Source organism: Mobula hypostoma, chromosome 6 (assembly GCF_963921235.1).
Source record: "Mobula hypostoma chromosome 6, sMobHyp1.1, whole genome shotgun sequence".
Taxonomy (NCBI): Eukaryota; Metazoa; Chordata; class Chondrichthyes; order Myliobatiformes; family Myliobatidae; genus Mobula; species Mobula hypostoma.
Genome location: NC_086102.1, coordinates 164,391,059 through 164,406,767, shown reverse-complemented (window position 1 = coordinate 164,406,767; position 15,709 = coordinate 164,391,059). Strand labels below are relative to the sequence as shown.

Here is a 15,709-nt window from a genome sequence, read left to right as displayed (position 1 = left end):
TGGGGGGGGGGGGAGGAAACTAATATCCTAGTGGGAAGGTTTGCTTGTGCTGCATGGTGGGGTTTAAACTAGAGTTGCAGGGGGATGGGAACCAAAGTGCCACAACAAATAGTGGACAGGCTGTGGCGACAGATCTTGGCAAGACCACAGACAAAGTCAGGAATCAAAAGGTTGAGCATGGTGCAACCAGTGTCCTGAGCTGTGTATATTTCAATGCAAGAGGGATCCTAGGAAAGGCGGATGAGCTCTGAGCATGGATCAACACCTGGATTTATGACATTGTAGTCATTAGTGAGACTTGGTTGCAGGAGAGGCAAACTGGTAGCTCAATATTCTGGAGTTCCCTTGTTTTAGATGGAGGGATTAGAGGAGGGGTGGCGTTCCTAGTCAGGGAAAATGCCACGGCAGTGCTTCGTCAGGCCAGACTGAAGAAGCTGACTAGTGAGGTGTTATGGGTGGAACTGAGAAATAAGAAAGGTACGAACACATTAACAGGGCTATATTACAGATCAGCCAATAGTCCGAAGAATTTAGAACAAATTTGTAAAGAGATTGTAGAGCGTTACAAAAAACATGAGGTTGTTATAGTAGGTGATTTTAACTTTTCACCTTTTTAGTGGGGATCCCATAGTGTGAAAGGACTAAATGGGATATAGTTTGTCAATGTGCTCAGGAAAGTTTCCTTCATCAGTACATAGAAGTCCCAATGAGAGAGCATCCAATACTGGATTGCTATGAGGGAACGAGACAGGGCAGGTGACAGAATTTTCTGTAGGGGAACACTTTGCACCCAATGACCACAATGCCATTAGTTTCAAAGTAAATATGCAAAAAGATAGATCTGGTCCACGGGTTGAGATTCTAAATTGGAGAAAGGCCAATTGTGATGGCATCAGAAATGATCTGACAAGTGTGGATTGGGACAGACTGTCTTCTGGCAAATATGTACTTCGTGAAGCCTCCAAAAATGAGATTTTGAGAGTACAAAGCTTGTATGTGCTTCTCAAAAGGTAAAGATAACAAGTGAAGGAAACCTTGGTTTTTGAGAGGTATTAAGGCACTGGTTAAGAGAAAAAAGGAGGTGCATAGCAGATATAGGCAAGTAGGAACAAATGAGGTGCTTATGGAGTATAAGAAATGCAAGAGGACACTTAAGAAATCAGGAAGGCTAAAGAAGGCATTAAGTTGCTCTGGCAAATAAGTTGAAGGAGAATCCTAAGGGATTCTACAGATATGTTAACAGCAAAAGGATTGCAAGGGACAAAAATTGGTCCTCTGGAAACCAGAATGGTAATCATGTGTGGAACCAAAAGAGATGGAGATCTTAAATGAATTCTTTCCATCTGAATTTACTCAGAAGACGGACACAGAATTGAGGGAATGAGGCAAAGCGGCATCAACTTCATGGACCCAGTACAGATTAGAGAGGAGGAAGTGTTTGCTACACAGAGACAAATCAGGTTGGATAAATCGCAAGGGCCTGACAAGGTGTTCCCTCAGACCCTACAAGAGGCAAGTGCAGATTTTGCTAGGTCCTAGCAGAAATCATCCTGAGCAACGGGGGAGGTAACACAAGATTGGAGGATAGCCAATATTCTTCTGCTGTTTAAAAAAGGCTCCAAATATAAACCAGGAAATAGGCTGGTGAGTCTGACATCAGTTGTGGGAATTCTTTGGAAGGTATTCTAAGGGACCAGATGTAAGTATTTGGATGGACATGGTCTGATTAAGGATAGTCAGCCTGGCTTTGTATCTAATCAATCTTAAAGAGATTTCAGAGTAAGATACCAGGAAAGTGGATGAAGTGAATGTTGTCTACATGGACTTTAGTAAGGCATTTGAAAATGCCCCGCATATATGGCTGGTTAAGAAGGTTCAGGCGTTTGGCATTCAGAATGAGGTAGAAATCCGGATTAGACATTGGCTTTGTGAGAGAGCCAGAGAGTGGTAGTAGAGGGTTGCCTCTCTGACTAGAGGTCTGTGACTAGTGATAGGTCCTTTGTTGTTTGTCATCTGTATCAATGATCTGGATGATAAGGTGGTTAATTGGATCAGTAAATTTATGGATAACAAGATAGTGGGTGTAGTGGACCGTGAGGGAAGTTATCAAGGCTTGAAGAGGGATCTGCATCAGCTGAAAAATGGTAAATGGAATTTAATGTAGACAAGTGTGAGATTTTGCACTTCAGTAAGACCAAACAGAGTAGGTCTTGCACAGTGAATGGTAGGACACTGAGGAGTGTGGTAGAACAAATAGATCTGGAAATACAGGTCCATAATTGATTGAAAGTGGCACCACCGGTTGATAAGGTCATTAAGGCACAATGGCCTTCATAAATCCATGCAATGAGTACAGGAGATGGGATGTCATGTTGAAGTTGTATAAGAATTTGGTGAGGCCTAATTTGGAGTGTTGTGTGTAGTGTTGATCACCTACCTACAGGAAAGATGTAAACAAGGTTGAAAGAGAACAGAGAAAATTTACAAGGATATTGTTGGGTCTGGAGGACCCAAGTTATAAGGACAGATTGAATAGATTAGGACTGTGTTCTTTAGAATGTAGAAGATTGAGAGGTATAGATAGGGTAAATGCAAGCAGGCTTTTTCCCACTGAGGTTGGGAGGGACTATAACCAAAGGTCATGGGATAAAGATGAATGGTGAGAAGTTTAATGGGAACATGAGGGGAAACTTCTTCAGTCAGAGGGTCGTGAGAGTGTGGAATGAGCTGCCAGCACAAGTGGTACATGCAAGCTCGATTTCCAACATTTAAGAGAAGTCTGGATAGGTACATGGACAGTAGAGGTAGGAAGAGCTATGGTCCCAGTGCAGGTTGATGGGAGTAGGCAGTTTAAATGGTTTTGGCATGGACTAGATGGGCTGAAGGACCAGTTTCTGTGCTGTACTTCTCTATGACTTTCCTGGTGAGATGATTAAAGAGGACAAGAACTAAGCCTATTTCACTTTAAAATATATGCAGGAACACAAATACTGTGGTTGTTTGTAAAAAAAAACTTTAAAGGTAGTAGGACAACTTGGAAGTTTAGTTCACATCTTTATTAAAACCAGGAATCATTTCATACTATAAGCGGGTTCAATGATTACAGCATATTTAAAGAAAATTGGACAAATAGTTAAAAGATTTAAAGGAAAATAGTTAAAGCGAAGAGAGGAAGTGATCCATCAAGTGGATGCAAGTATAAAAGACCAAATAGTCACATTCTAGGGTTTCATGACACTCTCAAATTCTGTTCAATATGTACGAGAAGTGATTGATAAGTTCGTGGCCTAAGGTAGGAGGAGTCAAATTTTAGAAAACCTAGCACATTTATTTTTCAGCACAGTCCCCTCCTGCACTTACACACTTAATCCAGTGGCCGTGGAGCATATGGATCTTGAACCTCCAGAAAGTGTCCACCCCAGGGTGATTGATACGTTCGTGGCCTAAGGTAGAAGGAGATAAGTTATACAGCTCTCGTTACATGCACATGCAGTTCAACTGAGTGATTATGCAGAAAGTTTGAGGTTAAAAACTCATCAGGGGCCTAAGGTAGAAGGAGATGTTATTAACTTCAAACTTTCTGCGTAATCACCTAAAGAGTTGACCTGCATGTGCATGTAACGAGAGCTGTATAACTCATCTCCTTCTACCTTAGGCCACGAACTTATCAATCACCCCTGCTGTGGACCACTTTCTGGAGGTCTAAGACGCTGACTTTTACAAAGAAGGGATCCGTATGCTCCACCACCACTGGACTAAGTGTGTAAATGTAGGAGGGGACTATGTTGAAAAATAAATGTGCTAGGTTTTCTAAAATTGACTCCTTCTACCTCAACCACCCCTCGTACAAGCTCAATACATAAAAGCTGAATACGAAGCACCACTGACACGCTTATAAATGAAAAAGACAGGAGCTCAGGCTAGATCAGTTTCCATGTTATCCCTGAGTTTTTTCCAGGTGCTTTGATTTCCTCCCAAAACCAAAGGTGTGCAGACACTATAAATTACTCCTAGTAAGTAAATGATTGTATAATCTGATGAGGGTGGAGTGGGGGTGGGGGGGGAGAAGTTGATGAGGATTTTAAAAAAAGGTGCTAATGCAGGATTCTGGAAATGGGTGATTGATGGCAGACACTGACTTGGTGAGTTGAAGGGACCGTTTCTGTACTAATTCAATTGAATATTGTATAAGTATATCTCACAATTCTTCTGTACAATGAGCAGGGTAAAGGGAAAATGCATGTTAAAGATAATGCACTAGAAGTTCCATATGATTTAGCACATACTGATAAACCATCGAAAGAGTTCTGAAAAATATCTTAGTTTGCCAGTATTATTCAGATTCAGCCCAATGAACTTTCAGCTTCTTTCATGTGTCTATGATCAAAATCATTTCAAGTATAAAAACAACTTAAAACGGTCCCAAACAATCACTCTAAACCACAAATAGTTTGTTCAGGTATTGCAGCACCTGTATTATTCACATAACATGCACTAAACTTGACAAACAGCCTTATGAAATAGGTTCGTCCGGGGTCCAGGTGCAAAACACAGTATCAACAGTCCTACATTGCACTAGTCACATATAGGACATACAAGATAGCAGTAAACGTACAGACACACTAAATAATATAATATAGCCCAAGTCCATGAGTGTCATGTCCTGTAGATTGCTGGTGCCTGGATGTTGTCAAGAACAAGCCAGCAGCAGTCCACAAACGCAATCCAGCTGGAGAACACTGAAGGGGAGCAGGGACAGGAGAGTTTGAATTGAAAGACCAAGGTAACATGTCTGAATGACTGGCATCCTGTTGCACTCACCTCAATAATAAGCAAATGCTTTGGGAGGCTGGTCAAGGACTACATCTGTAGCATGCTACCACCCACAATGGAGCCCCTACAATTCGCCTACCAACACAACTGATTGACAGATGATTCAATAGCCACAGCTCTACACACCGTCCTTACACATTTGGAGAAGAGGGATGCTAATGTGAGAATGCTGTTCTTGGACTACAGTTCAGCATTCAACACCATAATTCTCTCCAGGCTCGACAAGAAGCTGAGAGACCTCAGCATTCACCCTGCCTTGTGTAGCTGGATCCTGGACTTCCTGTCAGATCACCGGAAGGTGGTAAGAGTGGGCTCCCTCACCTCTGCCCTTCAACATAGGTGCCCCTTAGGGCTATGTATTAACCCCCCTCCTTTACTCTCTGTATACCCATGACTGTGTTGCTACTGATAGCTCCAATCTGCTAATTAAATTTGCTGACGACACTACACTGATTGGCCTAATCTCAAATAATAATGAGGACCCCTCCAGAGAAGAGGTCATCACCCGGACGTGGTGGTGTCAAGAAAACAACCCCTCCCTCAATGTCGCAAAAACAAAGGAGATGATTGTGGATGCCAGGAGGAATGGAGACAAGCTAGCCCCTATTGACATTAATGGATCTGGGGTTGAGAGGGTGAACAGCTTTAAGTTCCTCGGCATACACATCACTGAAGATCTCATGTGGTCTGTACATACTGGCTGTGTGGTTAAAAAGGCACTACAGCGCCTCTTTCAAAACTGATGGTTTAAGAAGTTTGGTGTGGGCCCCCAAATCCTAATAACTTTCTACAGGGGCACAATTGAGAGCATCCTGACTGGCGGCATCACTGCCTGGTATGGGAACTGTACTTCCCTCAATCACAGGACTCTGCAGAGAGTGGTGTAGACAGACCAGCACATCTGTAGTTGTGAACTTCCCACTATTCAGGACATTTACAAAGACAGGTGTGTAAAAGGGGCCCGAAGGATCACTGGGGACCTGAATCACCGCAACCACATACTGTTCCAACTGCTACCATCTGGGAAACTGTACCACAGCATAAAAGCCAGGACCAACAGGCTACTGGACAGCTTCTTCCACCAGGCCATCAGAATGCTTAACTCATGCTGACACAACTGTATTTCTAGGTTATACTGACTGCCCTGTTGTACATACTATTTATTATAAATTACTATAAATTGCACATTACAAATTTAGATGATGTAAAAATTCTTACTCATGTATAGGAAGGATGTAAGTAATAAAGCCAATTCAATTCAATTTTAACTAGATATGCTGTGTATCAAAAGAAGGCAGATATTTTAATTTAATCAATCATTACAAATTAATTCATTTGAATATATTCCTGTGTGCCACTATGTCTCAGTCCCAGTAACTACAATAAGATAACTAGAAAAACTAAAGGAAATTCACTATTGTCAATATGGGCAACTACTTGATCAACTATTCACTGATAGTGCAAGCGTATTCACATGGATACAATAATTTCCTTTATCTTTGTGAAGGATACATTTTGAAAATACAGTAGCATTTAGAAAAGCATTTATATTCAATTCATCTTATTATTGTGCATAATGAGCTAAACAGTAAGCTATAAAATGGGATTTTCGATCTGTTTGGTCATTAAATCTTTTATTGTACCAAAGTTTTATACACCGTAATATCTTTAATAGGAAAACATCCTCATTAAAATAAATATTTGATCACTATTTCATTATCTTTCTGAAGTTTGGATTACTTTACATAGCAGAAGAGAAATATATACTAACCAGCCACTATGACACTGTCATTACGTGCTGGACCAAACTTTAATGTCATCTCATGTTTGTGCTTGTGAACAGCCAAGTGATCTTCATTTGTGAAGCGCTGCAACAACATTTGAAATTAAATAAGTTTGCAATTCATAGTTAACAATAATAACTACAACCACAGGTTTTCTCTTTCACATTTTTCTTCAAAAAAATGTTCATGACTGAGGTTTCACAAACCATGAAAAATCATTGAAACAAAATACAACACAGAGGTGAGGCTGAAATGCTCCCTTTTGTTTATTCCAGGCATGCTGTGCCATTGTCGAGCAGGTCTTTCTATTAAACAGTGTGGGTAGTACATGAAATTAAATTTGGTGAATTAAAAATTGGATAACAGTGCTGAAAGGTTACATCTTCCTGTATTGTGTAATATTCAGATATATTTTTAAAAACCCAGTCAAATTTCAGGATTTTACTCAAAACAACCTTAAACATGAAAGACCGGGATTTTATTTCTGACTTAATTGTGAGCTCTGTTGGTTTAACCATGCACACAATTGTATAAAAAAAAGTTACGACACGCAAGCAGATTGGGCTACAATGATGCAGCCCTAATTCTGCTAACAAAAATCTGTTAATTATATTTAATAAAGTTCTACACCAGAATGAAAAAAAAATCTCTAAATATTCCATTTAGTATCGTACAATGTATGTAGGAATAAAATATAGTTCCATTGCTTTTTACACACTTTAAAAAAAATAGTTGAACAACTAAACAAAATTGAGTAAAGTTTCTGTTACCTGACCACAACCAGGAGCAGTACAAACAAAAGGTTTGTCATCACTCATGTTCAGTAGATCCTCGCTTCACCTGTATCAATAATCAAACACATAATTTAAAAAATACATTAAAGGTGCTCAATCTAGTTACCATCAAGTAATGGGTACTTTACTGTTGTTTCAGATCAAATGAATAAATAGATCAGAACTAGGAAATCTTAATTTCAATAATCTACAGCTGATTTAAAGCTAACATTCAGGAATGAAAATTAATACTTTATACACTATTCCTCAAGTCCTTGTCTCCAGGATTGCTTTTTCCGCACCACCACCCCACCAAAAGAGCACCTTAGATTCATCTATTTTTCCTCCAATGAGTGAAAATTGCACATGATTAAACTATGAAGAGGCAATTAAATAAAACTTGTAAAATTCTGCTGGCATTGCATTACATTCAGTGCACATTTTTATCCCATTTTAATTTGAAAGTAATATATATTAAAATAGTTAAAGATATTAGTTGAATTTCCCATAAAAATTTTCAGTCCTCCCAGAAAGGTGAATTTTAAACCCGAGATGAGGCTCAGATTTCAATGGAAAAACAGAGGAGTCACGTTGAAATGAAGAATGAACTAGCTGCCTGTTCTTGCTCTATCACTATTTCTCGCGGGCCTTTAGCTGACTGCACAAGTGAATCTGGTGGAACTGTTATTTAATCCATGCAATTTTGGGTCTGTATGACATATACTAGATTCAGATGTCATTTTATCTGTATATCGGGCAAAAAAAAATGCACCATGCACAAAGCGCTAAAGACTCCAAAGAAATTATTCTTAAACCATTTGAAGGGTAGGAGTGTTTCTCCAGGCATTACAATAATCTGATCTGCTGATACCTCAGCATCTATCCAATCTCATTTTATCCTATCCTCTCATTTATGATCCCCATAGTTCCACTACACTCTTAATCTTCTCTCAACTTAACCAACCACCCGAGGCTAAAGCTTTCTAAGCAGAGCGCCAAACCAATGGCTCCCAATCTTGGACATGCACCTCCCTCCCTTACCTTAGATGCACCAAGTATTCTAGGAGTATGCATAACTTTAACGACAGTGGTAATTTAGTGAAAAAGTTCACCCCATTTTTTAAAATTGCACACAAGCTGTCACGACAACAATACTAACTCCTTAGGAGTAGCTGTGATGTCATCAAGTATGGTGGGTGATGTTGGGAAGAGAGTGAGTTATGTTTTTTTAACAAGAGTGAATAAGTGGTGCTTTCATTCAAAAACAGTGAACACTAGATTTTGACAGCTGAGCAAGCATTTTCAAATCCAATTAGGTATCTAATCTACCAAAGACATTATTCAAATCCAGTCCTTGGCCAGGATGGAGCTGGACTGGATACTGGCTTTGTCATGCAAACTAACTAACATGTGATATTCATTTATAGGATGTGAGCCTTGTTAGCAAGGTCAATTTTTACAGCTGATCTACCCCTGGATTTGTGCATGAAATATGACTAGTCAAACGTGACAACCTCAAAGAGCTCATACATACAGTTGCAAGAAAAAGTTTGTGAACCCTTTGCAATTACCTGGTTTACTGCATTAGTTACTCATAAAATGTGGTCTGATCTTCATCCAAGTCACAATAATTGACAAACACAATCTGCCTAAACTAATAACACACAAACAATTGTACTTTTTATGTCTTTATTGAACACACTGTTTAATCATTCACAGTCTAGCCAGGAAAAAGTATGTGAACCCTCGTATTTAATAACTGGTACAGCCTCCACCAAATGTTTCCTGTAGCTGCTGATCAGACTTGCACAATGGCAAGGAAGAATTTTGACCATTCCTTCATACAAAATTGTTTCAGTTCGTCAATATTTCTGGGATACCTTGCATAAACAGCCCTCTTTAGATCATTCAATTGGGTTAAGAACTGGACTCTGGTTTGCATTCCAAAATTTAAATAGCTTTCTTTTAAAACCATTTTATTGTTGATTTACTCTTATGTTTCTGATCATTGTCTTGTCACAACATCGAACTTTTATTAAGCTTCAGGTGACGGACTGCTACCCTGGCATTCTCCTGTAAAATGTCTTGATACAATTATGAATCCATTGTTCCCTCAACAATTGCAAGCTGTCCGGACCCTGAGGCAGCAAAACAGCCACAAACCATGATGTTCCTTTCATCATGCTTCATAGTTGGGATCAGGTTTTGGTTTTGGCATGCAGTGTCTTTTTCCCTCCAAACATAGCAGTATGCATCCCTACAAAATCTCTTTTATCTCGCGTGTCTAGAGAACATTGCCCCAGAAGTTTTGTGGAACATCCAGGTGGTCTTCTGTGAACTTGAGACGCGTAGTAATTTCTTTTTTTTTGGAGAGTAGTGAGTTCCTCTGTGGTGTCCTTCCATGAACACTATTCTTATTCAGTGGTTTTCTTACAGTGGGCCCATGAACAGAGACTTTAGCAAGTTCTAGGGATTTCTGCAGGTCTTTTGCTGTTACCCTTTGGCTCTTTTTCACCTCTTTCAGCATTGCACGACCTGCTCTTGGCGTGACCTTTACAGGATGCCCACTCCTAGGGAAAGAAGCAACAGTACTGAGTTTCCTCCATTTGTAGACAATTTCTCTTACTGTGGATTGATGAACACTCAGGTCTTTAGAAATGCTTTTCTAGCCTTTTCCAACTTCATGCATCTCTATAATTCTTCTTCCAAGGTCCTCTGAAAGTTGTTTTGATTGAGGTATGGTGCACATAAACAGATCTTTCTCCAGCAGAGGAGGCTCTATCAGTAAACGGACTTTGCGTGCCTCTTTTTTTTTTACAGGTCAGGGCACCTCTACAAGCCACACCTCCAATCTCATCTCATTGATTGGAACACCTGGCTCCAAGTTGCTTTCGTAGAAGGCATTATCCCAGAGGTTCACATACTTTTTTTGAACCTAGACTGTGATTGTTTAAACAGTGTACTCAGTATTGATGAGAAGTACAATTGTTTGTGTTATTAATTTAAGGCAGATTGTGTTTGTCTATTATTGTGACAGATGAAGATTGGAAATTTTATGAGTAATTAATTCAGAAAAACAGCTAATTACAAAGGGTTCACAAACTTTCTCTTGCAACTGTACCAAGGAATTAAAATTCCAATGTGCCTAATTGTCTCCCAAGTCTTTTCCTTCCCAGCACATCTTAAATTACAGTCACTCTTTTGGGACTCCTAAAAATATCAGCACACACCAGGGGATCAGAATGCACAGAATATGTGCTATACAAGCAGCAAACTATAAAGAAATATTTTCAGTGCATCTGATGAGCAGCACAGTCGTGGAGCCATACTGCCACCTCACTAGTAGAATACTGCAAGTCCGGTTCACTGGTTCATCGGTGAAACCAACAGGGAAGCTGCTTTGCATCGGTTGCTGCACACACCATGTTGCCTGTTACAGCTGCCCATGGGAGGAGACACCGGAGGCAGTGCAGGAGAGAGCTGGAGTTAGTACTGGGTTGCAGGCTGGCCCTTCATGCTGGTGCTACCCTCCAGTGTTTGCTCAGCGGAAGGCAAACAGGACTGCATTTGACTGTGGCTACACTAGTGCACCATGAGGACTGCTGTGTGCCTGTTCTTGCAGAAACGTGCTCCAGGACAACATCCCATGCACGATCAATCTACGGGCCTGGATGTTTCTCTGCTCTACATGCTGTGTCTGACAGTTGGTACTGTGTTTTACACCTTGGCCTTGGAGGAATGTTCTATTTGGCAGTATGGCTGAATGACAATTAAACTTGAACTACTCCAGGGCCACAAGTGTGATCCTGCCCTCAGGTACTGTCAAAATCGAATATGTATGTTCTCGCCATAACTAGGTGAGTTTCTTCCAAGTACTCGGGTTTCTACGCACATCCACAAGATGAGTTCATAACTTGACGAGTACAGCAATTCACATCTTAGTGTAGGGGAATCGATGGGCATATGTCTATCATGGCTCCGTCTGTCTAAGTAGACAAGGGACGCGGCCGTCCGGGGTGCAGACCTGGGCGACGAATATGGAGATCCTGGGCTGCCCAGACATCAAGGTCCCCCTCTCGGCTTCACGGATGTGGTCCAAAGGAATGCGAAGCAGTACATTTGGCATCAGCTTTCAGCAGGAGCTGCCGGGAGGTGACGTGATACGTCATCTAACCGCCTTAGGGGCTCCACTCTGGATTTGTGTAGGGTTTACTCGTTAGTCTTTTCTTCTCCCAAAGATACCCACAAGGCAGTGGGATCCGTAACCCTGGATAGGGGCCCATACCGGGTACTGTCAGCCAGAGCGAGCTGAGCCCGGGCTTGTGTAAGGCAGGGTCGTCACACCCTGCAGTAGTGACATATAGAGCCACTACCCACTACCCCATAAGTGGGGCATATGTGAGACAGAAATAACCTGTAAGGCACAGGAAATAAAGAGTGGGAATGGAACAAATGGGCTTGTTTCCCTGGGAACTGTCATGAACATGATAGAATGGCAGGTCATCTATGTAATGTAGAATAAAATGCAGATGTTCTGTAAACAGGGATCACCAATCACTCTTCCTATCACCAATCAACCCTTCTAATGTCTCTCTGGGGTTGACAGCAAGCTTGGCACAGGACTATGGGTCCCAGGAATGGGTTCAAAAGTGAGGAAACTTGGCTTTTTCATTGCACCAGTGTAAATGTGAACCCTTTATTGAAAAATTACATTCAGAAATGCTGTTGTTATTTCTGAAAGTGTAGATTTTGACATTATGTGCTTTTCACAAAATCTTTTTCTTGAAAGGCTAATATGTCCACACTATTTTCTAGAGCTTTAAACAATGAGGGAAGATCTTGTTGAATCTTACAAAATTTATATTTTTTCAACAAGTCTTGACAGACTGGATGATTGACTAAGCCGTGGAATCTAGAATGATAACTTTCTCAGAATATGAGGTAAACAATTTTGGATTGTGATGGGGAGAAATTTCTTCACAGAGGATTGTGAACTATTTGGCATTCTCCATCATGGAGCCTGTGAGGACTTTAGTCAATCATTGATTTCATACAAAATGGAAATAAATAAATCTCTGGATATTAAGGGTTAAGAGAATCAGAAGAATCGGTTCATTGTTGTACATGTACTACCTCAGTATACTTAATGCCACATGTACTGAGATACCTGTGATAATAAGTAGATTGAGTTAGTACAAAGGGAAAAGCAATAACAGAATGCAGAACATAGTATTTTAGCTACAGGGAAAGTGCACTGCCAGTAGACAAATAAGGTGCAAGAGTCATGAAGAGGTAGATTAAGACAGGGGTCCCCAACCTTTTTTGCACTGCGGACCGGTTTAAGATTGACAATATTCTTACGGACCGGCTGACCGGGGTTGGGGGTGTTCAAGTAGGGTTAAACTCACCTCAACATGTCTTTTACAGTTAGGGTTGCCAACTTTCTCACTCCCAAATAAGGGACAAAAGTAGCAGTCAAATACGGGACAGTGTTTACCCCGAGAAAGACTACCATGACCATGAAGCCTTGCGCAGGCACCTGTGTGCGCATGCGTGTACGTGCCAATTTTTTTCCACAAATCTTCCCGACTACACTGTACATACATTATTTCTACTTTATATAGGCTGTGTATTTATCATATCATTCCTGCTTTTACTATATGTCAGTGTTATTTTAGGTTTTGTGTTATTTGGAATGATTTGGTAGGTTATTTTTTGGGTCTGGGAACGCTCAAAATATTTTCCCATATAAATCAATGGTAATTGCTTCTGCGCTTTACGCCATTTCGGCATGAAAGGTTTCATAGGAACGCTCTACCTTAGTGGGGGAACTACGGGACAAGGGCGGTCCCATATGGGAAAAACCAGTTTAGCCCAATATACTGGATGTCCCAGCAATACGGGACAGTTGGCAACCCTATGTTCAAGTACAACAGTGCGTGACAGGGAATGAGGAAAGATGCAGCTGACTCATATCGTTTCCTCGTGGCCGGTGCTTTGTGGCCCGGTGGTTGGGGACCGCTGGATTAAGAGATTAAAGAGTTCATCTTTATTGATGGCCCAGTTGGAAAAATTTAAAAACAGTTGGATAAATCTTACATTAAAAGTATGGCAGAAGGTGGTTAATTCATGTGGAATTAATAACATGTTAAAACTCTTTAGATGGTGTGCATATGATACCGAATTCCTTCCCAACAGAGGAGATAAAAGATTTGAGCTATGGATAAAGAAAGGTCTTACAACCTACCTCTCATTTATAGATAAAAGAGTATTACAAAGTTTTCAAATCCTGCAGGACAAACATGGCCAAGAACATAATGACTTTTTTAGGTACCTTCAAGTACGAAACTATGTTAACCAGAGTTGTAGATATACAGACCTATCAACAGTAGAATTAGAATTTTTCAAGATTCTGAATTCGGCTTGCAGTTCAATACCTAGTAAATCAGTTTTTCGAGTATATAATGCACTCTCCCATGCTAAAAATGTAAATACACTGTATATTAAAGAGAAGTGGGAGAAAGAAGCAGGGTTGGTACTTTCAGAGGAGGCTTGGGGGAAAATCTGCAGCTTTCAATGGTCCTCGACTAATTCTTTGACTTGGAGAGAACATTGTTGGAAAAACATTATAAGATACTTCAAGACCCCATATCAGGAAAAATATAAAGATACAAACGTGACGTGTTGGAGAAGGTGCGGCTCCAAGGAGGCAAATCATTTTCATATTTTCTGGGATTGCCCTAAATTAAGTCTATATTGGGAAGGTATTCATAGAACATTAGTTAAGGTATTTAGGTCCCAGATACCTCTGAACTTTGAGACGCTCTATTTGGGGCATGTATTGTTTCTTGAACAGAAGGAAGATATAAAGTTGCTGCAGGCTCTCTTAGCGGCAAGTAAGAAATCAATCACTAGAAAGTGGCTAAATCCAATACCACCTACATTAGAAGATTGGCACGAAATTATCTTGGAAATATTTAAAATGGAAAAGTTGACTTACTCCCTGAGAATTCAAAAAGAAAAATTTTATCAAATCTGGAATAAATGGATTGTATATATAACCCCAATGCGAGCAGACTTTAGATGACTCTCCTAATGATTTATACTGCTCTTCTCATCAACACAGTAATATTGCTAACATAAGCACCCCTAGTCTAAATGTCTTTTTTTTTGTTTTCTTTTAGAAAATAGAGAATTAACACAAGTAAAGGGAAAGATTTGGGAAAGGGATAAAAAATGGAAAAATTAAGTAAATAAGTACATAGGGATTGGATAATTATGTCTGCGGGCAGGAGCAAGCATGAACAAATTAGGATATAAGCACCTACAATGGTTGTTACATAGGCTTATATACAACATTTTGGACCAGTGGAAATGGTCCAGAAGAGTTATATGGAAACTATTATTACCATTTTTCTTAACAACTAATACCATTACTTAGCCTAATAGATTAGAATTACCACAGTACATAATTATCTATTTAAGTGTCTAATTTCCTTTTATATCATCTCAATGTGTACTTAAGAATGTATAAATAATTATAGTTTTATACATATAAAAAAAATGGAAAAGGTTATATGTGTGAAAAAGTACATGATATTTGTGAATTCCTCATCCAAATAAAAATAAAATTTAAAAAAAGAGTTCATCTTTATCGTACAAGAAGTCTATGACAGTGAGATAGAAGCTACTATTGAGCCTGGTAATGTATGTTTTCAACCTTTATATCTTCTGCCTGATAGAAGGGATGGGGTGGGGGAGGGGGGAGGAATGCCTGGGCTGGAAGAAATGTTCCCTCTGAGGTGTGCGTGTGCACAAATCTTTTGCTACTAGCACCCAAAGGAATTTCCCCCGGGATCAATAAAGTATGACTATGACTAAACTGCACACAAAAGGTATCACCCTCATCCTCATTGGTATATTAAATATATTTCATGATCGTACATAATCGCATTTCCTTTTCCAGTTTCTGCTGTGGATGGTGTTGACAACATGGAGTTTGTGATATATGCAAATTTCAGAACTGGCTGATTTATACTGTTTTTATTAAAACATAGAAAACCTACAGCACAATACAATTCTGCCCTCAAAGTTGTGCTGAATATGCCTAGAAATTACTAGGCTTTTCCGTAGCCCTCTATTTTTCTAATCTCCATGTACCTATCCAAAAGCTTCTGAAAAGACCCTATCGTATCCACTTCCACCACTGTTGCCGGCAGCCCATTCCACACACTCACCACTGACATCTCCTCTGTACCTACTCTCCAGCACCTTAAACCTGTGTCCTCTTGTAGCAACCATTTCAGCCCTGGGAAAAAG

The 15,709-nt window shown here is 40.0% G+C and overlaps 1 protein-coding gene across 4 annotated transcripts in view; it reads right to left on the bottom strand.

Moving 5' to 3' along the window:
* The window catches only part of atf2 (activating transcription factor 2), a 148,166-nt gene that overhangs the window by 88,815 nt on the left and 43,642 nt on the right, over window positions 1-15,709 (bottom strand). For all 4 annotated transcript variants that reach the window (XM_063052130.1, XM_063052127.1, XM_063052129.1 and 1 more), the window contains 2 exons: window positions 7,388-7,457; window positions 6,605-6,701 (listed from right to left, as the gene is read on the bottom strand). In XM_063052130.1, the coding sequence (XP_062908200.1) occupies window positions 6,605-6,701; window positions 7,388-7,435 (145 nt within the window). In that variant the 5' untranslated portion in view covers window positions 7,436-7,457. The remainder of the gene's footprint in view (window positions 1-6,604; window positions 6,702-7,387; window positions 7,458-15,709) is intronic.